General features: G+C 44.6%; 1 protein-coding gene across 2 annotated transcripts in view; it reads right to left on the reverse strand.

Moving 5' to 3' along the window:
• Positions 1-20870: 20870 nt before the first annotated feature.
• Positions 20871-26458, reverse strand: part of SLC1A3 (solute carrier family 1 member 3) — a 278893-nt gene continuing 273305 nt past the window's right edge. For both annotated transcript variants that reach the window (XM_069627140.1, XM_069627141.1), the window contains exon 10: positions 20871-23221. In XM_069627140.1, coding sequence (XP_069483241.1) covers positions 23017-23221 — 205 coding nt within the window. In that variant the 3' untranslated portion in view covers positions 20871-23016. The remainder of the gene's footprint in view (positions 23222-26458) is intronic.

The following is a 26458-nucleotide window of genomic DNA, read 5'->3' on the forward strand; positions in this document are numbered from 1 at the left end:
AGCAATGCCTGTATATATTTGTCTGTCACTTTGATCGATCCTCGAAGACCCGTCAATAAAGACGATCTCTCCTTCTGCCAAGGCATTTTCTTTCACCTTGGGGATTTCATCATAGAATTCTTCATCATTTGCACAGTCATGTATCGCCTCTCCTTCAGTGACTGGCTCTGCTATAAACATAGCTGGGTTTACTATTTTACATCAGACTATTTTAATCGATGGGTTTGATATGATCACTTCATAAGCAGAAGCTCTTTGAGATGTCAGTGTGCCCTTTGGTTGCTCTAGAATGGCAAATAGTGAGTGTTCGACGTACAATGTCATGGAGCATCCCATCACAATGGTTGTAGTCTTCTCTAAGGCGAACGCTGCAACAGCTAAACTTTGTTCGCAAGGAAAATGAGCTTTCATTACTGGGTCCAAATTCCTATTGTGGTATGCCTGGGGCTTATACCCCAACGTGGTTCTCTGTGTGAGTACTGCTGTCATAACGCTGCCATTCGTGTGTGAAAACAGGTAGAATTCCTCTGCATAATTGGGAATCCCGAGAACTGGTGCTGTGCAAGTAGCTCTTTTGAGTTCAGCAAACCCTTCCTCCATGGTCTCAGACCATTCGATCTTTTCTTTAGTTACTTGGGCCTTCTTTAGGGCCTGAAGTAAAGGCTTAGTATAGGAGCTGTAGTCTCCTATATGCCCTGACATAGTTGCATAGGCCTAGAAAGCTCTGCATCTGCTTTATCGTGTGAGGCTTAGCTGTGTTAATGACATCAGATCTTGTGAGTCTCGGTGGAACGGGATTGAGAAAATGCATTTTTCAAGTCAATCACTGTGAAATATTTTGCCTCAACAGGTATATTACGTAGGATTATAGACGGGTAAGGGACTAGAGGGAACTAGGCCTAAACAATGTCGTTTATTGGCCTTAGTTCTTGCACTAGCCTCCAAGACCCCCCCCTTTACTTTTTTTCAAAGGAGACACTGACGTATTACATGGTGACTCTGACATCACTAAGATGCCCTGGCCCATCATGGCAGAAATTGTCTTGAAAATCCCCTCATCTGCCTGTCTGGACATGGGATATTGTCGTGCTCTTGGTAGAATTGCTCCTGGTTTCAGTTAAATCTTCACTTCTCCAACCCCCTTCAAGAAGCCTACGTCATAGGGGCCTGTAGTACATACTGAGACAGGCACCTTGGCTACGTCGTCATCAAAATATTCAGGACGATTTAGTGCCAACCTCATTCTCTGAGGTACTACTCTTTTAATCATCTTAAGCCAAAAAGTGAGACTCACTTCCACCATTGTCCCTCCCATCTCTGCTTGTTCTTCAAACAGATCGTCATTGGTGACGTCAGTCACTCGATATCCTTCAATGACAATTATCGCGCACCATTGTTGGCCCTCTTCATCGTACCGTCAACCAAGGTCACTTTCCCTAGTATTGCAGCTGTATGTATCACCAAGGGAAATACTTGTCCCTCCTCCTCGTGCATCGGTATTCTGGGTCTGAATAGGAACTCATCAGGGGTTCTCATGATTTTGTCTGCAAGGCCTGGCAATCCTACCATAAGCACATGCATACCATATGCGAATATTTCTGGCTCTAATGGTATGGCCCTCATGGCTATGTGTCCTGAGTATGCTCTAATCATTTCCCATACATTTGAGTAGTGCATTCCTGGAGTGGAACATACTATGCCCTCCTCCGTGAACGAGATTGTCATGTTCAATTTTGTCATTAAATCTCGACCCAAAATATTTACTGGGGTCTGCCGAGAATATAATAAAGGCACATTCATTTCACACTCTCCTATGGAGACTGGTAGTGCATTTGTGAAGGGAACATGACTGGTAGCTCCTGTAAAACCTAAAAATAAAATATATGGCCTCGCCTGCCAAGGAAAACTTGCCTTCAAGTATGCACGAGTGTGTTGCACCTGTGTCAACTAAGAAGGAATATTCTTTATCCCCTATAACCACATCCACCCTAGGTTCCCTGTGAGGGTCTGGAGTCACTGATAGGATAGAATACATCAGGGTTCCCAGTGAGCTGTCCTAGTTTATATACAAATTTGGCCCACTGTGTGTTGGTGGATTTCCCCCATTCACATTGTTACTTGCCATTCCAGGGTTCATGGTCTGCGATAGTTGCAGCGGTACCTGTTGGGATTGTCCTTGTGGAAAATTCCCCATGCTTTGCGGTTGCACCCCTTGTTGCGCTCCTTGTGCTTGTTGTTGCACCGTTTGATTCTGTGCACCACCCTGCTCTAAAACCGCAGTTGGATTTGCCATGCCTTCCCCTGTTCCTTGGCCGTTCTGCATCATGCCTTGATTTCTGCATGTGCGCGCCAAATGCCCTGTCATTTCACACAGCCAACAAACTGGCAGTGGTCAGATCATTTGCTCATTTGACATATCTTGGTTACCATTCTGCATATTTTGAAAACCTCCTTGATTATTTTGGAAACCTCAGTGATTGCTCTGCCATCCTCTTCCCCGAAATCCTCTTCCCCTGGGGTAAAATCCTGTATTGCCCTGATTATTTTGCTGTGGCCTAGCCACCTGCTGCATGCTTGGTTCAACTGTGCTAGTTATCATGGCTCCCTCAAGAGCATATTTTAACAATTTCCTTTACACCAATTTCGTTTCCTCACCCTTATGAGTTGCTTCCTTTTTGCAATTCTTTTCTTGCAGCAGTCTACAATAATGTGCGATGGTCAACTGTATTTCAGCCCAAGGCTTGGCTTCAATTCCCACCAATTTCGTGAGTTGTTTCTGCACCCGCTCTGGCAGCCCTTGGCACAGTATATGGTAAAACACAGGTATAGATTTCGTCCAAGATTCATGTGTCTCGAGCACCCATGCATCTTGGAAATTCTGTGTATAAATTAACGGATCTTCACACTCCTTCATCTTTCGGTGTCATTATAGCTCCCATATCAGAAGTATCTGGGTATAGTACTCATAGAGCTTTCCATACTGCGGCTCTACAATTGTTGAATGGAGCTTCGTCATGCGAGGTATTCATTGTGGTCATGCCAAGGTAGCCTGCTCGTGCCCACACATCATCTGCTCTCTCACCAAGTATGGCGATCAGGAGACTTTTGATGTCCCCTATAGCTAGCGTGTTATTTTTACTAACTCAAATATCCATTTCCGGCTCCCGATGTCAGCATTGGAAGTTTGTTGTTCAGATTTTCTTGATCCATGTGTGGCCATGGAATATATTGCGGTCTTATTCCCCCTTTCTCGAGCAACGGAAATTGGAATGTGTAGCCCTCTCTTTCTTCCCTCATGGTCCTCCTATCTAAGGCAGGGGTAATATTCCCACATCGTCACCTGCCTGGTAGGGATCTGGGTCTATCTATGTAGGGCAGTGAAGACACCCCCCTCTGACCATGAGATACTTTCCATGCCGGTCTGACTGTGTGGCTGATTCTGATGCTCTTGGTGCAGACTCACTAGTGTCTGACTATCTTATTTCCTTCTCCCTTGGGAGTCGTCTTTCATTTTGCCGCCCTTCTTCATTTTCCTCACACTCTTCCCTTTCGGAGCCGGACATTGTCTGCACCCAATTCATGCAACTTCTTGCATCTTCATTGTTTCTACTGATTTCTAATCTATCCAGGGATAGTTCCCTATTCCCACTACTTCAGGTGACAGCCTCAGTGTCGTAGAGCTGGGTGCTCTCTAGGCGCTCGTCTTCCCCATCCCCTTGGGGTATTTGTTCTAACCCCATTTCATCATATATTCTATCGATCGTTTCTCCGATCTTCTGGTGTCGAAGTCATCGTCAATATTTGCCCTAGATGTGCCTGGTACTGAATCATACGCAGGAAAGAATTCTTCGATGTCTTCCCAGTCTACAACTGGAGCAGGTTTTTTAACCTCTCTCCCCAGATATTCAATATCCCGTGCTCTCTGTCTTCGCTTACGCTCTACATCGTTATTAAATTCCTTGTGTTTCCCCGCCTCTTCTCTGACCCTATCTTCTTCCTTTCTCTTTTTGTTTCTACGTCCATTTGCCCTCTGAATTTCCTCATCTCTTCATCTTCTTATTCTTTTCTCACGTATCCTTTGTTCTTCTTCTAACCTTTGCTGTTTCTGTCTGTCTTGATCGTAGGCTGCTCTTGTGTTGCGATTGAGCTGTCTTTCTTGCTCTTCACAATGTAGCTGTTCTCGCCTTTGTCTGTCTTTCCTTCTTATCCTTTCGTCTCTTAACTCCTTCTCTTTCCCCTTCCTCTGTGTCTCATCTAACCTCTCCTTTTGTTTCGCGTCATCAATGCCTTTTCCATCGAGTTTTAGTAAAATTTGTCTTTTGCAAATGCTATCTCATCAGTTCTATCTTCGCTTCCTTTCCATCTCTTTCCTTCTCTCTCTTTGTCGAGAGATGTACTTGTGTGTGCCTGATCTCTTCTTTAGTCATCACGTCTCCCCTTGTCCCTTGGGACTGCGGAGGTAATATTCTTGTCCTTATCTTTCCCTTGATTTTCGTCACTACTATGTGTAGGTGACTCATATGCTCGGTTGCTGTACCCCGTGGCTGCTTTAAGTTCCCTCAACGGGTATAATCCTTCGTCCTTACTTTCTTCAACTTTCGTTTCAGGTGGGGCAGGTGGCACGGTAGGCGTCACACCCCCCTCTGTGCATACATTAAGTATCCAATCCGTTGGCGGCTCTACCTCCTTTCCCTGTTCATACATTTTCCATAACTCGCGATCAGCAAGGCGTTTTTCTAACTTCTTGCCTATATATGTGGCATGCAAATATGTCGTCATATGTTGTAAGACGGCTTTAGATAAAGACCCATTTTGTGGCCATGGCATAAACATCTTGTGGGCGGTACCTTTAACCCACTCGGTACTATATTTCTTTAGCTTGGGTGCGTGCTTTGGCAACTGTTTGCATAAGTGTGCCAATGGAGTTATGTCTTCCATGCTTAAATCTGTTCCCTTTCCTCTTATATGACACTTGTCAACACTTTCGTGTGACTTAAATACTTCTAACAATATGAGCGAGCACCAAATATGGCAAGCTCTGATCCAAATTTCCACAATTTTTTTGATACCTTCTGATTTACTCAAAAACATCAATTCATATGCGATTTTGTCTCAACTATTAAATCGCATAAAATGTAAATCCATTTTCTGTAAGATTTTTTTTTACATATGACGTCACAACAAAACATATAAGGCAGACGCTTGACAGACTAGACGGACACCAGCAGGACAAAGATATCTCTGCCTCTAATCATTAACCCTTCATGGAGTGTAAACGTACCCCTTTCACGACGTCTTTAAACGTTGTGGTAGTCCATTTGTTCCCCATTATGTGGGACTCTGGGTACACGTTTCTTCTAGCTGCTATATTAAAGCGTAGGAATAAGGCGAATCCTCTCATTTCTCGGGTGTCTGCCCCGGTAACCTCTCTCTTCTCAGATGTCTACCCCGGTAACCTTTTATTTACTTTTATTGTTCTCGAGTCATTATCCCCTTATACATATACAGTCTTCTCTACTTCTAACTATATTTTGTTTTCCCTCCTCCCTCCATTACCTTTTCCCTTTACTTGTTCTAAGGCATGCACTATTTGCCAAAACATTCAATTTTTTGCTTCACTCACCGTTCGCAAGGTTCCTCTCTGGACCCTCGGGATCACCGCCTTTGTTACCGCCTTCTTCAGCTTTTCACCCGCTCAGCTGCCCCTAGGAATGGCAAGGGAAGTGTGGGGAACACGAGTCCCTTCAGGCCCTTTCTGCAGGTTCTTTCTAAACTACCACTGTCTACGGGGAGCTTCACCGTCTACTCAGCCGAATGGCAAAGGACTTGTGATATTGCCGAAGACCTAGAGTTACTTTATGTCGACGGTCAATAGGTGTTTTAATTTAATCAATAATCGATAGTCGATAACCATCAAATTTTTGCTACCAAGTGTACTGGGCAGACCCCCGGCCAGCCCATAGAGCCAAGGTTTGCTCTGGAGTACTTTAAGACGAGATAGCTGCACCTTTGAGATGGATGGGGGTGCATATTTATTACTCCAACAAAAATCAGTAAGGACAACTCAATGGTTTGGCAAAGGGAGTCCGATTAATGACAAGTACAAAAAACGGGGAGTCATGAAAATCAACAGTGATGCGATAGTCCGTCTCGCCTAAACTCCAACAAACTTCATACAAACAGTAACATTTATAATCAAAACTCGTCATAATTGACATGTAACGCTCAAAAGTTCATATGCATTTCTATTGGTTAGGAAAAGGTAACTTTAATATAGGTACTATATCTGTATATGATAACGGAGTGAGGGGATTGGATAAACACTATCAGGTGGGCGTCTAAGCCCTACCTTCAAACATTACTATTGTAGACACCACTAAGAGTACGGCGTCCCATTGGTTCTGCTATCTATAGGACCCTAGAATATTTGTCCATTGTGATTGGGTTGGCATCAACCCCATGCATAAATTTCTACTTTACTTAGCAGCACGCAGAACGGCCAGCCAGGTGCAGGGTGCCCCCGAGCTACCCGGCCTCCCTCCAATTAAGGCTACAATCAATCATTGCTTTAGCAACTATATGTCAATTATTTTACTTTGGTTGGCCTCGAAACTGCATTTTCTATCTGGAAAAGTTCTGATATCTCGGTCTGGGCAGATGCCAAGCATAGGTGTGGACCCGTGCTCCTTCTCGCTAGGCTGGTCACATGCTGCTCACACCATGAATTTGTCTAATTTTTCTCAATTTGTGCATTTAATTCTTATTCAGCTTGCCACCTGCCTACGCCTCCTTATCTCCAACTTTCAAAGACAGGATATTTTGTTCTTAAGTTTCAATTATGTGAAGCTACTGTTCATTCCTTCTATTGGTCTGACCTTGGCTCTTCCTGGCACAAGTTGCATCTGCTGAGTTTTGATTTAGCCGTCTCTTCTCGTTTAACTAGAATACGAATCTTGTCCTGTTTGGCCTCTAGTAACCTGAGTTGATTCTGCTTTTTGTGTAAAGTGGACTAGCACTTACAATACTGTGCTTCGTTTGAGGTAGATTATGTATAATGGCACTTGCCGCTCTATTCTTCTACTTAGCATAGCAAGCCGCATTGTTTTCTTAGCTTTCTTGCGGTTAAAAGCATATGTACAGGCGATAGCTGGCTGAATGTCTTCATTCTGCTAACAGCTTAAGCTTCTTTATACTTCAACATCCTTCTCTTCTTTTAGGTCCACGGTATCCTTATTCATGGCATTTCGTCTCTGTGTGTCATCCTTGGGTCGTCATATCTTTTATCTGTGAGTCTGTCCGGGCCCTCGTGACGTCACCATTCATCTTTCATTAAGGCCTTTTTGGTTTCTTCCGGGACGGTACTTAGGCAATCTTCGTTTCGTCTCATTTGTTGGTAGAGTTTTCTCGATGGATACCTAACTGCCCATGGTTTTCTGGGTATCGGTACTTCAATAGGTGTTGCTCTTCTGATAGGTACTGGGCATAGTCCTACTGCGGCTCTCTGCTGGTTTATTTGCTCATCATACGTCACATAATTTGGTGTGAACATTCCTGGTACTTCAAAATGGGTGACTGGAGTGCAGGCTTTATTTGGGACCTCCTCTGCACTGTAGTCTGTTATTAGTCCCCACTGCAATGCAGAGAAGCAGCAGTAATCTATTGAGGACTGACCCTGGGTACTCATGAATGTGTATTTCCCAGATCTATCTTTATGAAATCTATCATTTATGGATTTGAGGCCCCATTCATACAACCAGGTGTAAAGCTGAAGGCCCGCCTCATATATTCTAGGATCCCCATAAAGGGTTCTAATATGCCCAATAGCTGATCCTCAGTGTCATCTAAGAAGTCTGAAGGTGGGCTATTACCATTGTTAAGTTAAAATCTCCTGCAAAGATTAAAATATGGTTTTTACTTAGTGAGGTGGCTATTGTGTTTACAAAGGATTGTTTAAGCAAAGACAAGCAGCTTTTACCATTGGCTTTATGGGGTCTATCATAAATGTTAAGAATGATTAGGTCCTCTGAGTTTGCTACTCTAATCTTTACCATTTGCAGGAACAATAGAGGTTGATCAATGCCAATTACATGTGATTCGAATAATGTTTTAACACATATCACCATTCCTCCAATAGTGTGTGCCAGACTTAAAAAGTAGTTATAGCCATTATTAAAATATAATCAATAGCCCATGCCTCCATGCCTCGTTTAAAAGAATGATATCTACGGAGTCAGGGACTCCATAATAGCTGGACGTTCAAACATATACCTTGCCCCTGATATGTTCCATGAAGTCATGAAGTCAATGTTAACATTGTTAACATCTCCTGACCATGCACTGTCTCAAACATGTCTAAGTGATCCAAAGCTAAGGATTGGGACAATGAAAATAGTGGACTCGATGAGGGAACCACATCAAGCAAATCAGCACTAGCTGGGGCAATTGAAACAATTTCTACTGGGAATTGTGGGGCCCTCCAAAAGAGATTGTTGGACCAGGGAGTTACAACTGGCAGTTGGGCCAGAGTATGGAGTATTAACCTGATGGACTAAGGACATGGGGACGTGCAGAGATATGTCCTCTTTGAGGGCCAACGTATCAACAGGACACTGACTCTGTCTGTCATGGGGAGGTGGTGGGTTAAAGAAATCTAATGGATAAAAAAAGGACTGCGGGAGAATTCTAAGCCAACTTTTCTGAGAAGAGAAGCTTAAGTTGGAGTTTATGATACACTGCACTATGTTAAAGTCAACCACAATGCAGTCCCCCTTGAGGGACGTAGTGGTGCGGCCCACACAAGGAACTGTTCTTGCCATCTTGATAAGTTGCGGATTGATGGTATGGGGAACCAAATTAGTATTTATCCAATGGGAGGCCTTATTTACAGGAACAGTAGTAGATTTGTGAACGCCCTCAGCCAAAGGGAGTGCCGGTGGTGGAAGAAACAGCGAGTGCTTTTTATCATAACTAAAGTTATGAGTGATCCTACTAGGTAATGCTTGAGGCATTGCACACTTGTTCGCTGAAAGAGGCAGATGTATCTCTACATTTGTGTCCACTGAACGCTTGGTAGAGGACTCTCTCACATATTCCTGTCCAATAGTCTTTGAATTGATTGATGCCTTGAGAATGTTGTGCGCCGTGGGCTGCCTTAGGCGGACAGTATCTAAAACTTTGTTTCTGAGAGATCTAATCAGGTTATCCATAATCACAAGGGTATTAAACATTTTCTGTTTAAAATTCATTATAAAATTTTTACTATGTTGCAATTTGTCATTTAAATTTGCCATAAAATTTAAAAGATCTTTGGATAGCTTTCCCATGCGGTAATTGAATGATGATTCCACGTTAAAATGTAAGTTAAGCATGGGGTTGTTGTTTCTGGCTAATTTATCCTGTGGCAGTAGGAGCTGTTGCGGTTCGAGTAGAGTTACAGAAATACTAACTAAAGAACGAGCCCCCACCACAGGTAATGGTGTTGAAATGCCCAATCCAATGCTGGACCTGTCATCTCCTAAATTAACTCCTAATTAATGTCGTTGAGCATTCTATGACCAATATGCTAGACCAGGTTGCCCTTATAAAGAATTCGATTGTGAGAAATAAAAACCATTATAACGACTGGTTCACTAAAGATTTAAAATAAATTAAGAGAGCAAAAAGGCAGGCTGAATGTCTTTGGATGAAGACAAAATCTGACCACCATAGTAAAGTCTGGAATGAACTAAAGAAAACCTATAAAAATGCTTCATACAGTGCGAAGAAAGCTTATTACGAGAATCAAATGATCAAGTCCAATAATGGAACTAAAAATCTTTTTTTTAATTTTAGAGAAAATTGAAAACCCTACACCACAGACTATTTTATTCACACCTTCAAAAAATGATTGTAATCGAATCCAAAAAGCTTTTGCTGAAAAAATATTAAGGGCCAGAGACAAAATGAAAATACCACTAGCAGTTATCCCTAAAGACAACCTTATGTCTACAAGAAACACAGAATTGTACCTTTCAAGATAGAAACACAGCAGGAATCCTGGAAATTATGAAAAGCATGCATCCTACATGCTGCGCTGGGGACGTTCTTACATCTAAGATCATTTTAGCTAATGCTAACACTTTTGTCCCATTTCTCACTCGATTTATGAACTCCTCCTTTAGACATGAAGAGGTTCCCAGATATATAAAGTGAGTTATGGTTACACCTTTAGCCAAAAAGTGAGGAAAGACCCCAATGACATAACCAATCTTAGACCGATCACAAACACCCTCTTTTTCCTCAAAGTTCTTCATAAAGTTGCTATGAAACAATTTCAAGAATTTTTGGAACATAATGTTCTTTATCGAAAACAGTCAGGCTTTAGGCCCCACTTTAGTACTGAAAGTGCACTTGTGGACCTACAGTCAAACATGCTGAACATTTTTGACTCTGGAGGATGCACAATGCTGGTCCTTTTGGACTTATCAGTGGCATTTGATGGATCGCGGCACACTAATGGCAGCCTTGCAAAAGACAGGAAAGTGTTCTCTAGGGCTAGCAAATGGATCCACTCATTTTTGTCTGGAAGAGTCTCAGCTGTTCATTTGGGGGAGGATTTGTCTGATTATGTTCCAATCTCTTTTGGAGTACCCCAGAGGGCTTCTCTTTACCCTGCCCTTTTCAACCTCTATATCAATCCTTTGTGTGATCTATTGGAGGACTTGAATATTCGTTTGACTAATTATGCTGATGATACACAGCTCCTGCTGAGTTTGGACGAATACCATGAACAGGACTCTGTGAAATTGAATGATGTTTTTAAAACTGTAAAACGGTGGCTGGTGGAGCACTGAATGTGTCTGAAGGATGCTAAATCAGTTATTGATATTCATGTCACCCCCACAGAGATCCAAATTAGAGCAAAGATACACCGAGGTCTAAGGTCATGTTCATTGTAATGTTAGCACAGATGCCCAGGTGAACAACATCATCCATAACACATAATATCATCTGAAACTCCTTAGAAAAATTAGACCTCTTGGAAAAATTGTAAAACAGTGGCTAGGGATATCATTCTTTCAAGAATGTATTACTGTAATGTCCTATTGGGAGGTGCATCTAAAAAAAATCTGTATGCACTTCAAGTGGTACAAAATAATGCAGTGCGCATTATTAAAAAAGTACCTTGAGGTGAACATATTACATCTCATGAAAGGAATCTTCACTGGCTTCCTGCTAAAGACAGAATTCAATTTAAAATAGCGGTCCTTACTCATAAAGCCGCATATGGTAGTGCTCCAGAATATCTAAAGAAAAGAATCACTATTTACCAACCAGTTAAAACACTGCGCTCAAGCAGCATTATGCTGCTAAACTGCCCACGATCCAAACGGATGAAAGCTAATGGGAAATCATTCCCGCATATTGCACCTTCCCTCTGGAATACCCCTCCAATGAACCCACGGCAGACGGCAACCTAGCTTCATTTCGAAAGGGACTGAAAATGCACGAGTTGGAATACTCTTTAACATACGCTTAATTGACATACCACCTTAGGCTATGTGTAATCTGTATTGTTTTGTGTGTTTTTTGTGTTCTCACGCTTTGATGCCTGTCAGGTTTTCGGCTTGTAATAAAACCATATAAAATAAAATTTAAAATAAACAGAGGCTGCATCTTTATCTGCAGAGGATTCCATAATCGCTACATCTTGTGCTCTTTCCAGCCGACACTCTTGCGGCTCATATTGGGGTGTCACCTGCACAGCACCTTCATCAGTAATCAACATAGATAAGAGCCCGCCACCATTAGGATCTGTTTATCCAACGTGCCTGCAACCTCTTTTAAATAAGAATCAGAGAGGTCTTAAGCCTCAGGGGGTTACTACCGCCTGACTTTTTTTGTTTTTGTCCAGGTAGAGCATCATGGAGAGATGCCACCTTCCGTTTGCCCATTGTGATTCCTTCACCTGTTTAATTATGCAGAGATTAGGAATTCAGGATTTATTCTGAGTCTAAAAATTGTCTCTGCCGTGCAAATAGAAAAGGTTGCCAGAAAACCGTCCCAGGAGGATGAACCAAGACAGGACAGTTACAAAGCAAAGGGGGCTCAAAGGTCTGCGGTCTCCCCCTATATAGCACCAAAGGTCCGTAAAGTTATATATGTTAAGAGCTGGTAGTTGTTGCATAGTACGCAATAGTTGTGAGGATGCGCAAGCCTCGTTCCGGCTCGCACATGTGCGTTTTGAATAAAGGAGGTCCCAGAGAGGCAGTTGCCGCTGGGACCCCGTACCAGCAACACGCGTCCCGTGCTTCTCTTCAGTGTGCGTGTGTTCATGCGTGTGGGGGCTGGGGGCTCACGTGGCAACCAACACTTGCGACGAAGTACAGTGAGGGGGGGAACGCAACATTGCTCCGGCAGCATTGCATGTCGGAGAAAAGTGTTTGTTTCCCTGTGCGTTAACGTACCCGACGCAGTCGGCCAGTGGCCATCTTGAACATGCGGATCACAGCGGTTCCGGCCCACACAGGTGCTCATGCGCCATCCGTGATCCACCCCCAGAAAAATAATTTTTGGACATTCCATGGCCCTTAATGGACTAAGGGGCGTGGTTACTGCCTTTCGAAGAGGCTGAGGCTGATGGCACACTAAGTGTGCTGAAAGACGACCTGCAGCGGGTACATGCCACATCATCAAGCGGATCAACCAGATCCTGGATTAATCTCCCAGCAAGGGGAAGGTCAGTGAGAGACTTATTTGGGAAGACCCCTCTTTCATAACCTCACACCAATCACCACCATGGGTGAACAGGATGGGGAGGATGGTGCCCCTATGCCAGTACCACACAGGCTCAACAGCACCTGGCACCCATGCCTGAATTCCACACATCAGGCCCACCATCCAAACTGGGGCCGAAATGGCTGCTGTGAGTGAAGAAACTGGAAATGTTTTTCAGGGCCACTGGTGAGACTGATGACGATGCGAAGGAGGCCACGATGGTGTACTCGGCTGGCACAGAAGTTCACAGGATATTTGACTCACTGAACTTTCAGGTGGTCACCTATGATGCTGTGAAACAGGCCCTCCAGAACCACTCCCATGGCGAACGTCGACTTTGACAGATTTGTGATGTGTGCGGAGAAGCAGCTGGGTGAGGAGTCCTTGGATCAGTTTTCTGCAAGGCTGAGGCACCTCACAAGTACCTGCAGGTGGGTGAATGAAGAGGAGATGGTGCGGAATCAGTTGATACAAGGGTGCAGCTCAGGGAAGTTGCGGAGGCAGGTGCTTAGGGAGCCAGGCCTGACGCTCACGCAAATCCTGGACACAGGGCGCGCGTATGAACTGGCAGAGAACAGAGGCGCGAAGATGGACGCGGCAGTGCATCCAGGGAAGAGTGAGGATGCCTTTGCCATTGGACGTTCAGCCCCGGGGAAGACACGTTGGGGTCTAAAAAAAGGGGACAGTCCCTCATCGCCCATGAGCCCACAGTCCTGTCTGTACTGCGGGTACGATCTGCCACACGCTGGGGAGTGCCCTGCGAAGACAAGAGTCTGCGGAAGGTGTAACACGCCTGGACACTATGCAAGGGTGTGCAGGGCCACAACTCCAGTGGCAGCATCTAGAGGGCCGGCAAGGTCGAGTGGGGGAAACCCCAGATCCTTCAGGAGTGTGTCGGCGATCGAGCAGGGTGTGCAAGATATGGACATTGCCGGCGAGGAGGAAGATGAAGAGGAGGTCTTCTTCATCTCAAACATTGCCACAGGGGCGAAGCAGAGTAGGCAACCAACATGCACAGTGAACATTGGCGATGTGCCAACTCCTGTCTTGATCGACACAGGGGCGTCGGTCTGCGTCCTGGCAGCTGAACACTATGAAGCCCTCCCAGGCCCTCCCAAGTTGGAAGAGTCCAAGGCCCGAATATACTCTTTTGGGGGGGAGACGCCGCTGCCAATTCAGGGAGTCTTTGTGGCCCCAGTCTCACACGGGCTGAACAAGATCAAGGCCAGATATTTTGTGACTCATGTAACCCCGCATTCCCTGTTGAGCTGCGCCGTCTCCGAGGCCCTGGACATCGTACACTTTACCTTGGCAGTGTACCACACAGACATTGACCGCCTGCTGAATCAGTTTGAAAGTGTCTTTCAGGGTGTGGGCAAGCTGAAAGGTGACCCTATAAGACTTCACATTGATGGGTCTGTGAGGCCGACAGCTCTCAAGCACTGAAGGATTCCGTTCCATGTTAGGGCGCAGGTGGAGAAGAAAACTCCAATCACTCATCGACTTGGACATCATCGAGAGGGTGGATGGCCCGACACCGTGGGTCTCCCCCATAGTGGTGGCACCCAAGCTCAAACAACCCGGGGCTCTCTGCACCTGTGTGGACATGAGGCTGCCGAATGCCGCCATAAAGAGGGAATGTCACCTCACGCCCACGCTGGATGATATACTGGATGAGCTGCAGGGGGCAAAAGTATTTTCGAAAGCTCGATTTAAGATCTGGGTATCACCAGCTGGAACTCCACCCGGAATCACATTATATAACAATGTTTACCACCCACGAAGGGCTGTATCAATTTAAAAGACTCTGTTTTGGTGTCTCGTTAGCGGCGGAAGTTTTCCAGAACGTCATCCGTGGAGCCCTGGCGGGACTAAAAGGTGTCATTAATATGTCAGACGACATCCTGGTCTTCGGTCAAGTCGTAATCTGAACACCTTAAAAGGCTGGAACGTGCAATGGAAAGACTCAAGAGTCTAGGGCTCACACTACACAGGAAGAAGTGCGAGTTACTCAAGGACCGCATTGAGTTCTTCGGGTTTGTATTCCACGCGGGAGGCATCTCGCCCAACCTGGAGAAGGTGCAAGCCATCTGCAAGGCGGCCCCCCAGAATCACCGGCTGAGATAAGAAGTTTTCTTGGCATGGTGAATTACTGCGGGAGGTTTATTTGCGATCTGGCATCGTTGTCAGAGCCCTTACGAGCATTGACGAGAAACGACATTGCATGGGCATGGACATCCAAGGAACAAAGGGCATTCACTGAGATTAAGAATGCACTGTCAGGCCAGGAGACTATAGCATACTTTAGCCCGGACAGGGAGTCAGAAATTGTCATGGATGCCAGCCCGGTGGGGCTGGGTGCAGTTCTGATGCAAGCGGACTTACATGGACTCATGCGCCCTATAGCGTACGCCAGCAAGGCGCTCACAGAGACCGAGAAAAGGTACTCGCAGATTGAGCGGGAGGCTCTGGCCATTCTGTGGGGCTGCAAACACTTTAGGCTATATATCTTGGGACAGCCTGTTGTCATCACCGATCACAAGACACTCATTCCGATCATGGCGGGCGCCTCCTCCAAATCATCCCCACGCATCGAACGGTGGATGCTGTCGCTGATAGAGTATGGTGTCAAATTGCGTGTCAAATTGGTGTCAAATTGCAATATCGTCCGGGCACCCATAACCGAGCAGATTACCTGTCCAGGCATCCAGGGGCGACCAAGACACTGCTGAGGTGGTGGACTGCATTGACATGGTACGCAATGTCATGGAGGCGGCTCTGCCTGTGGCCCTGTCACGCCAGGAAATTGCCGATGCATCTGAGGAAGACGAGATATTTCTGGTCATCAAAGGTGCGATGGACAACGGGGAGTGGAGAGAAGTCCTCCCCAACAATGCCAGGCGAGAGGCCGGAGCTCAAAGGAACCTCCAAGCACTGTGGAAGGCACACAGCTCTTGTTGACGGAGGATGGCCTTCTGTTACGGGGCCGCCAGATTGTCATCCCGCGAGCCTTATTGACCAAGGTGCCTTATCTGGCGCACAAGGGACATCAAGGAGCCGCCAAGACTAAGGCGCGCTTAAGACTGAAAGTTTGGTTCCCGGACCTGGAGCAAAGGGTGGCTGAGTTTGTGCGTGCCTGCAAATTCCTGTCAGCCGGCCAGTCCGGCAGAGAGAGGGCCACCGATTAGAGCCATGGAGAGGAGTGAGCAGCCGTGGGGCACAGTGCACGCTGACTTTGGCTCCACGGGTTGAAGCATGTATTTTCTGGCGGTTGTGGACCAGTGGTTACGGTACCCAGAGGTGGAACTGGTAGAGTCTACGACCAGTGACCACACCATCTTGGCACTGGAGAAGATGTTCGCCACCCACGGTTTCCCCATGGAACTATGCTCCGACAATGGCCCGCCGTTCCAGGGACAGCAATTCGTGTCACCCCGCTCTGGCCCAGAGCAAACAGAGAAGCCGAGCGGTTCATGAGAACGCTCAACAAGATCTTCAGAATCTAGTTGGATGGAAGAGGCGAACTGCGTCAGAATTTTCGAATACCTCCGAGAGTATCGGACGACGCCCCATCAGTCCACCGGGGTCGCGCCAGCTGAGGCACTATTCAGCCGCTGCCTCAGAGGACAGCTGCCAGAGGTAGAGGGGTGCCACCCAGGGATGATCAACAACAACCGCGTCCGCCTAGAATGAAGGGTCAAGAATGAGCGGGAAAGTGTACGCAGGAACCTCCAGGAAAAGACTATTGGAGTAGGGTACACTGTACTGGTCAGAAACAGGCGCCCGGAGGGGAAGCTGTCCCTCACGTATGAGGCCCAACCACTAGGAGTGACCCATGTAAAGGGGTCTATGGTCACGGCAGCCAACGAGTGAGGAACGATCACGAGAAATATATCCTACTCAAGAGGATCGAGGCCGGTCCGCCGGAAGCAAAAACGAGGGCGCCAGAAGAGGCGTCCTCCCAAGGGCCCCGTCCAGCAGCACCACCGGAAGATGGAGGGCCCCCAGACGTTCCGGGGACACTGGGTCCACCTCGAGAGGAGGGCAGAAGGTACCCGAGCAGGGAGGGGCGCCAACGCCCGTCAAGGTTCCAAGACTTTATTTTGGACCCGGTCTCCTAGGAGGTCGAGAACTGTTCACGTGCACTCAGGTTATGTTTTGTTATGGTTAATGTTTATGTGCGTTCATTGTTTGGAAAAAAGGAGGAATGTTGCGTAGTACGCAATAGTTGTGAGCATGCGCGAGCCTCGTTCCGGCTTGTGCATGCGCTTTTGAATAAAGGAGGTCCCAGAGAGGCAGTTGCCGCTGGGACCCCGTACCAGCAACACACGCCCGTGCTTCTCTTCAGTGTGCGTGTGTGCATGCGTGTGCGGGCCGGGGGGCTCACATGGCAACCAACAGTAGTGTTGCGTGCAAGTTCACATGCTAATGAGAGAGGCAAATCGCCCCTTTAGTTTGAAAACAACCGTGGCAGTCCCCCCATATGTAAAACATCAGTAAATAATGAAGTCTAGCTTGGAGGTGTCGCAGAGGGCTCCATCCCACGACACCAGTCCAACCTCCAGTGCTGTTCTCGCTTGCAGAAAACACCATGAAAAAGACGGTTCGGTTTGATAGCCAGTGCTGACTCACCCGACTATTCTGAGGTCTGGGTTCAAGACTCCAGCTTCAAGCTTTAAGGTTCAGACTTCCATTCTTGTGAAATCATATGCAAATCCATAATATGCAGAGGTCGGGAACTAAAGGGCGGGAACTAAAGGGTACAACGTTCCCTAGCTTTCCGCATCAATCCTTCATTTTTCCCTTACTTTATGCAACCGAAAATACCGTTCCAGGAAGACAATAAAAAAAAAATCATCTTCACTCCTACAGGGGACTTGAACCTGAGCGCTGCTGATATCAAGCCAGTGTGATATTACACTCAATATCTCTTTATTCTCTTTAATCGACTACTTGGGATGTAAAACCCATTCCCAGGCAGCCAGCAAGCACTGCATTACAGCAATCTGTGTATGAATAGCTGTGGGCCCAACCTTGTTTGCAGGCAATGAAAGGGGTGTGTGTAGCTGGCCATGTTCTTTAAGAGGTGCAAATGGAGGGTGGTGAATGGGAGGCTGCGTAAAGGTGCATGTTGAGGGTGTCAATGACACAATAATGCAGGTCTTTAAATGACTTTTCTTTCATGTTGTCTGAAGTCTTATTAGAACTATTGTATAACACAATGTTGCAGGGAGGAAGGACTCAGGAATGAGGTTTGAATGGGGGGGTGACAGTGAGTATGGGGGAGTAGGAGAAAAGGGAGCGGGGCAGAGGGAACATCGCAGATTACAAAAAAAGCAGTGGGCAAACAGCCCGCTCACGGCCCTACTTGCTTTTACCTCTCCTCCACATGATTATTGAGTTGTATAGAGGAGCATGGGCACGGAGTGGAATTACCGCCTCAACCTCCCCCTTCTCTCTGCCTTAGAAGTCTGCACATGCAGCACTGCCAGCATCTGATTTTCCCGCTGGTGGTAATGCATTGGGTTCCTATGGAATCTGCCTGCGCCTTTGACCTGCTAAAAGCAGGCAGATTTCATAGGAAACTAGTGTAAATACTGCCTGCCATGAGTAAAAAGGAGCCAGTATTTACAGAATCTGCATTTCAAAGTACAAGAACCAGGTGCAGATGTTGGCTCCAATGGTCCCCATCACCTGCCTATCACAACGCTTAAGCCATTGTTCCTTTTAGTATGTTCCTCGATGTTGATTGGACAGGTTTTTACAGCAGCTTCCTGAGAACATACACATTTGGTTAGTGGCAAATGTTTGCCGTTTGTGCTACAATTCTTTTCTAGGTACTTGATTTAACAACGGAGAACAGCAGGTCGGACTTCAGGTACTGTACAGAGAGCAGTATGGTATGGCCTAGAGGGATTGAGTAGAGATCGGATTAAGGAAGCCAGGGTGTGATGGGATGCTTGGTAAGAATAGGTACATGTAGCTTTAACATGCTTACCTCACAGATGTTAAAATGTATGTGCACTATGGGAAGATAAAGTGATTTGCCAAGAAACGCATGGTCAACTGTAGCAGCCGGGATTAGAATCCGGATGTTCAGTTTGCAAATTTACTAAATTAATTAGTATATATCAGCTTCCCATAGATAACATATATAAAATAAATTCATAAATTAAAATGCAGCAATTAACGCATTTGATGTAACTTCAAATGAATGAAAGTCCATAGGAATCAGTCCGAGTGAGTGAGTTCAATATGAGTAATCAGATTGAAACTAGTTCGTGTTGGGGCTCATTTTTCTACCATTGTCCTGTTGCTTGCTTTTTTTTGCATGTCACCCTTTACATAATGTAAACAAAACAGAGCGAAACATCCATGTTACATAGGGGAGCAGCAGGAAATGGCATGGGGTCGGATTCTCAGAATTGAAATAATTAAGGAGATATCCTCTGCTGAATATGTGATCATTTGAAAAATGAATATTAATATCTTTGAGGTCGTAGCCTTTCAATACTCATTTTTATGAATGATATATAATTGTTCATACTTTATTCATACATTGGTGCTGCACATGTTTAATCTGCCCTTCTGCTTCTCGTGAGTGCACTACACAAAGCCCCACACGTGGGCCAGCTATCCCTGTGGAGCTTGAATGTGGAAGAAGTATTTGAAGATAAAAACAATACAAATGTAGAAATAAAACTTTCAACTGTCAATGGGGCGAGCTGCTGCAAGATGTTTATCACACCTCTATTTTGGCCTCCTTGATTTCCATGTATACCTTTTGAAAGTGTACAAATGTCCGACTAATCAGTTCTGGTGCTTCACATCTTGGGAGAATTCCAGTCTCACGTCAACTCTCTCCTCTTCTCCTCCTCCTGTTCTATTCCTTCTTCCTTTGTGTGGATTCCCGAAGAGTGCACAACCCTTCACTGGGACCCATTTGATGGTTTATTCTGCATATTACCTTGTCATAGTGATGCTTACGGGCAAGGCCTAGCTGACCAATGCCCACTGGTTAGGAGCTACCAAAAAAGAAGTCAAACATCTTTCAACAATAGACACAGCAACCTTAGAACTGCCTTGTAATGTTCCCTTTTGCATTGACATTATGTAGGCTAAACATGAAAATGTAGCTAAGAGCACAGATCGAGGTGAGCAGCAACTAATGGGAACTGTGTTGGACAACTGTTATGTCAAAGTTCTAGAACAGTTTTTTTGTGGTGAAATCAAGGAACTTTATCTTACATGAAAGTTACTTCATAGCAAATGACTTCACTTTGGCCCCTGTTTAGTTGGTAAGCAGTACGACATTGTGCAAGGCTTTCTAGCATGCTGCTTACCAGCTCCTGAGTAGGCGATCTGTGGAGAGCTTGTTATATTTGAAGAGGCACGTTCTGGGACACATGCTACACAAGTGAAGAAGCACGTACTGCACATGATACTATGCATATGTTTTGTTCTTAAACGTCTTGGCTGAACGTTGATGGCAAATAGCGTACTTTTTGAATCAGGGAATGTTTTGGTGTTATTGTTTACTCCCTTTACATTTTTTTCAGACTCAAAGGTGTGCAAATTTTTAGTTCTTATAAAACCCATTACTCCTGGACTAGTTTGTCTCATTGTCATCATCCCTAATCACCCCTCGCAGAACTTCATCAGTGGTCAACATGCTAATTTGCAATGGGGTTGCCCCTCAAACCCTCTCAATTGCACTGAAGTATCTTCTACGCATGCGCCCACATTGGACGCTTCTGCAGCTACCCGAGTGCAAGCACATGCGTAGTAGGATCTGTGTGTCATGGTGCACAGATTGTGCTCTACATTCATAGAATGTAAAATTACCATTTAGTGCCACTTTGCTACTCTGGTGGACTTTTGATTGTGTGATTAAAGCATACAACAAGGAAAGATAAACTTTAATTAGCTCCAAGTAGTAACCTGTATCTTTCATCTATAAAAAGGGATTTCTAGGAAACAAGGTCACACCAAGCACTTTAAATCTGTTCATTTTCTTAATCAATTGTGTGTGGTCTTTGCGTCCATCAACCCCCAGGGTTGCACATGTCAAATTATTATATTACAATATTAGTAAGCACACCCACAAGGCAAACTTGTAAACTACTTCTTTTTTATTGAAAATACATCTACAAAGTAATGTTTCTCAATTTTACACAGGCACATCTATACACAGAGCCAGTGAAGCAGTTTTTGGAGGAGAGATTCTTCTAAAATACCTGATTTCTGTAAGAAACAACGTTAGTTAAAAAATGAAGGAAAAAGATCACACACAAATCTGTGACATAATTCATTTTTTTTTTCAACCGATGCCACAAAAGGACATCAATGTACAAGTTGTATACTGTATACTTCCATGTAGAGCATCAGAAATATTACATTGGTAATCCATAGCTTCTAAAGTTAACATTTGTATACAAATACACATCTTTCATCTATATAAAAAATATCTATAACTAGCTAGTGGTTGTAGGCCTGCATCCTAAAGGTTTGCTCTGTTATCAAAATAAAACGACCCACACTTGACTGAACTCAGTCTGTTTCTAAACATCACTGCATGAACACAATACAGACAATTTATCAGACAGACAGCCGGAAAGCTGCTGGATACATGTCGTCCTTCTTATCACTGGTCACAATACACATACAGAGACAAATGTCCAGCCTGGGGTCCCCTTGGAGACCCCTGTAAGTACTGTACAGCATACTTTGTGTATTGTAACACTACTTCTAGAATCAAAGGCCATGTCAGCCAGTCACATTTAGCCAGGGGCCTTAGTGGCGTTTGATTCCTCTCCACCTTACACTTTTCTGTACATTTCATAGTAACAAAACAAACAAAAAAACACCCAAAGACATGTTTTGTGCTTTAGTGTTCCCTCTGAATCCTTTAACTGGACCAAAACTCATTTTTCTTGCTTGACTTTGTAGAACAACGCAAACAAAAAAGTAACATATATATACATATATAAAATATAATTTGTTAAAAACTGTAGGACTCGATTCCACAACATCTGTGGCAAATTTGAACACATTCCTCCTTGTTTTCATATGATTAAAAATGAATCTGATGTTCTGCTTGCAGTTGTTTTTAATTGTTTCGCTTAACTTCCACTACTTAACTTCCACTACCCCCAATAAATCCCCTGATACCAGTATAATTATTTGCCCCTGGTTTTGATTACAAAATCATCACATACTTGTTGGTTCTTACTGTATCCAAGTCAGTGGGGGTGGGGCGTGAGTAACATGGCTGCTACTGCACTTATACTAATGCCCTGTCCTTTGGCCTACATCACTCTTGAGGGGACCTAGACACAAGTCCCTTAATTATAGAATTAAATCCATCGATGGATAGGTGGGCATGGGGGAGAAATAAGTGTCACGCCTTTGTTGAGCATACTTAGATCACTTCTCACGTTTCATACCTTGGCCATGCCCTCCCGCACTTCCCACAGGACCATTTGGCCAATGAAAATGCGACTTTCAGTGGATAAGTGACGGAAGAGAATGATGAGACACCATTGGCTCCTTTTAATGAACTGTAACCATCACATGCCCCCCCTGTTTCAATTGTCTATTACTATGAGTTATTAGCAAGTTAGCAAGTCAGCAACGGCTAATTAGTGAATTCGGATTACGGGTATTCCTTTGCATGCAGAGTCGATTCTAAGGCCAGGTTACCTAGAGTACCCCTAGTAGTGACCATCAAATTTCCCTGCACAAGTATAAAATGTCATCCCTTTGCACGGGTCACAAGTAATGGAAATGCACCATTTTTTTACTACACCCCTGACTCACAGAAACATGCCATGCCCTGTAAAGAACCCTTGACCTTGCACAGGGATTACGTGCAATGGCTTACATTTGATTGCCTTGCTCACTTAGGGGTTAAAAAACGAAGACATCTTAAAGGCTCAGATAGTAGTGACAACATCCCGGTTTCGTTTGGTCACATGACTAGTTTTAGTTTGGCGTATGATACATTCTTATTGATTTCATCAACACTCTTTTTCCCTCAATCAGTACTAGCATGACCAATAGCATTGCTATTTTCTTTACATTTATATCTGGGTGGAAACAGACACATTTTGATTTTTTCTAATACCTATAGTTTGATAGGGCTGGCATCGTTTTCTAATTTTATATTTTGTCTACAATGGTGCTGCCATTGGAAAACATTTGCTTTGATGGATGGGGGTTTTCAGGCCCGAAACCTCTGAGAACACGTCGGCCATTCGCTCACATCTTAGTCTCGCTGTCTATGGGCTTTTCGAGCTCATTCTCCTGGGAGACCAGCTGATAGGGTTTCTTCATTTCATTCTCTTCGATGACTGAGTTGCCCATTTCGGCGTCCCCACTTTGCAGTTCATGCCGCGACAAGTGTTCGACAATTCCTGCGCCTAGGGAATCTCCCAGCACGTTGGTGGTAGTACGGAGGCGATCCCTGCAAAGCAGAACATTGTGCATTACCATTAATGTACTTTAAGGATGGCAAACAATATTTTTTGATTTGCAGTGTTTTTTTGTCTGCAATATGTTCACAGTGGTGAATGAGATATGAATCAAATGTGTGTTGAAATTGTCTCCCTTGTGTTGGATCATTTTTGTATCACAATTACAATACAATTTTATATCAAAATTGAAGTTGAAAATTTTCATTGTGTTATACTTGCATGTTTTTTCAAAATGTTAACTAATATAAGTAGTCTTTTGAAGACCTGTAGTTAGGAGCATTACAAACCTTTTGTGAAACATCTCTAAAGAATCTGGCTCCTAACCAATAGGGGAATACCGCACATGTTAAAAAAACGATATGTTGACAGTGGTGGCACTGTGCGTTGCTGCAAACCAACATTTGGGATAAAATATGCAATCCTATAAAAGGTATAAACACCCTCCCCTAGTACAAGGGGATGGCAAACAAGAACATGATCATTCATTTCAGCCCTGCTAAATTGTATAAGTTAGGAAAATCTATAAAATGTAACATACAGAAAACAGTATTCGTAAAATGAGCTCTAGGTTTAAGATCCATGATCAAATGAAATTGACATTCAGCGTAAACCTCTTATGAAGTAGTATTAAGGCTAATTAAACAAAACCTAAAAAATAAGGACATTTCCAATCTATGGTTCCCATACAACCTTCGTCCATCCTAAATCAGCAGGAGTCGGTGGATCTCGTCTATTATATTGTAACAAAGCTGCACAGTGTGTACTTAAGGACTGCACAAAAGAGTAAAGCAGATGATAAACTAAATGCAGGTCTTCTCTCACCTCCTAAACCCTCCTCTACCTCCTTTACTCTTTCTGCTAATGATCTACCTCTCTACTTTGCGTCAAACAGTTCCAATATTCAAATTACCTTCTATCTCCCACCTGCTCACTTTTCTCCACAACCTCTACCCCCTCTCTCCGGCAACAATGACTTCCTTCACTCTCACTAACCCTGAAAAGATTCATGACCTTCTCCTCAGGGAACACTTAATGCTCTCCACAGACCTCCTATCCCCACTCAGAGTGAAACGTATAGCTCCCAGTGTTACTCCATATCTTACTTCCCACATCAACTCCCCTCTTGACAGTGCCACTTTTCCTACAAGCTGACTACTGTCATCCCTATCCTCAAGAAACCTGGCCTAGATACTAACTGTCCTGCCAACTTTTATCCTGTCTCTCTTCTACCTCACTTTTCCAAAATCCTAAAGTGTGTTGTTTTGAACTGACTCACTGATTTCCTTGACACACACAACCCCTGGGATCCTCTTCAATCTAGCTTCTGACCTCTGCACTCTACTAGGTCAGCTCTCGTCAATGTCAGGAACTACATCTCTTCCGCTTGTCATGCTAATCATTCATCTATTCTTATTCTTCTCGACCTCTCTGCGGCCTTCGATACTGTCAACCATTCTGACCTTCTCTCAACATTATATCTCTGAGGCATCAGGACAAGACCCTTGCTTGATCTGCTTCGTATCTGACCCCCAGACACTACCAGATGTCCTGGAATAGCCTTACCTCCCCACTGGAATAGCCTTACCTCCCCACTCACCCCCTTAGAGTTGGTGTTCCCCAAGGGTCAGTCTTGGGTCCACTTCTCTTCACGCTCTATACCCCTGCTCTTGGACCCTTGATCTCCTCCTATGGCCTCCCCTATCAACTGTCAAAAATGTCCAACTGCCTCTCCACCATCAAATATTGGATGGTATCTCACTTGCTCATGCTCAACTCCACTAACACTGACGTTCCCTACTTCCCATCCAAACAGGCTATCTCTTCCTCTACCCCTCTTCTATTCTCCTCTCCTGACTACCGTCCCTAATCTGCTTCTGCTTGCAAACTTGGTGTCATCTTAGACCCATCTCGCAACCTCTCACTCTTCATCTCCAAATCTGCCACTGCGGCCATTACGGACAGACTTAAACTCCTCAACATCAGAAAAATACATCTTCTTTTCTTCAACATTGCTAAGCACCTATTTCCCGTTTAGTACCTCTCAATCTGACTACTTTGCCAGTCTACTCTATGGCCTTCCCAAATATGTTTTTTCACCTCTCAATAAAGTCCTCAGCTTTAATGTCTGTTCACTCTTCAACCTTCCCTGCTTCACCTCCACCTCGCTGGCCCATTGCCAGTTAGGCCGGTCAACTATGAGACAGTGGGCAATGTATAATCACATTCTCATCATCTTCAAAACTATACACAGACTTGCCCCACCCTAACTATCAGTCCATCTCACTCCCTACTCTTCCCCTGCTCCTTCCGATCATCCTCGTCTCACTTCGTTGCCACCTCTTGAGCCCCTTGCATTCTCTCTCATTTCCGCTCTGTCCCTCTCCTGCTCACTAACTCTGGAATGCTCTTCCTCTACCTCTCACACTTTATCTCTATTTAAATCCAACCTCATAGCTCTCCACTTTTCAGAAGAACCACTTGCATAGCATCCTATGCCACCACATCGCCCTGCTCTCCTCTCCCGCAACCCCTTGCAGAAAAAACCCACAGCACTTATCTCTCACCCCTTCATCCTAAAACGTACCACTTCCTCCACTATCCCGTTCCTATATCATGCTCTACTATCCTCATCCGTGTTTCATGTTTCTACCTCCCATGCATCATCTGGTCTTATTTCCACATAATCTTACCATTGTCAAGGACACTGGTCCTCCGCAATCAATGTTAAAAAGTTTTGCACGCATGATTGTGCCAAAAATGCATTGTTTCCCTTGTAATTTTCATTAAAATAAGCACATTAAAAACATTCTGACTGCACATTAAGTGTAGTTAGTTCTCTGTGCTTTTTGTGGGTAATGGTTCCACATTTTGGCTGCTAGATATTTAAAACCACCCCCTGGGGCTATGTTTGATCTGTGGAGTAATTAGATCCACTTGACTTGATTATCTTTTTAAACGTCCTCACTGATGACTGTGCTAATACATTTCTAGGTAGAATAGAGGTCCCAGGTAAAAGAAAGCTATGGGATCTATAGACATGGCTTTTGGCTGATACGTTTCACTTTCACAACTGGTGCAGTTCGGGGATGTATGGAGAAACTGAAACTTTGGATGCTCAAACTATTTACTTTTTGAAGCACCCAAGCAGTCTAGCCATGTCAAAGTTTCATAAACTAAGAGGAAAACTGTTGCAGCTCTCCACATGTGATGCTACAAAACCATTCACA

The sequence above is a fragment of the Ambystoma mexicanum genome, chromosome 6p (assembly GCF_040938575.1).
Source record: "Ambystoma mexicanum isolate Mex_15411 chromosome 6p, UKY_AmexF1_1, whole genome shotgun sequence".
Classification (NCBI taxonomy): Eukaryota; Metazoa; Chordata; class Amphibia; order Caudata; family Ambystomatidae; genus Ambystoma; species Ambystoma mexicanum.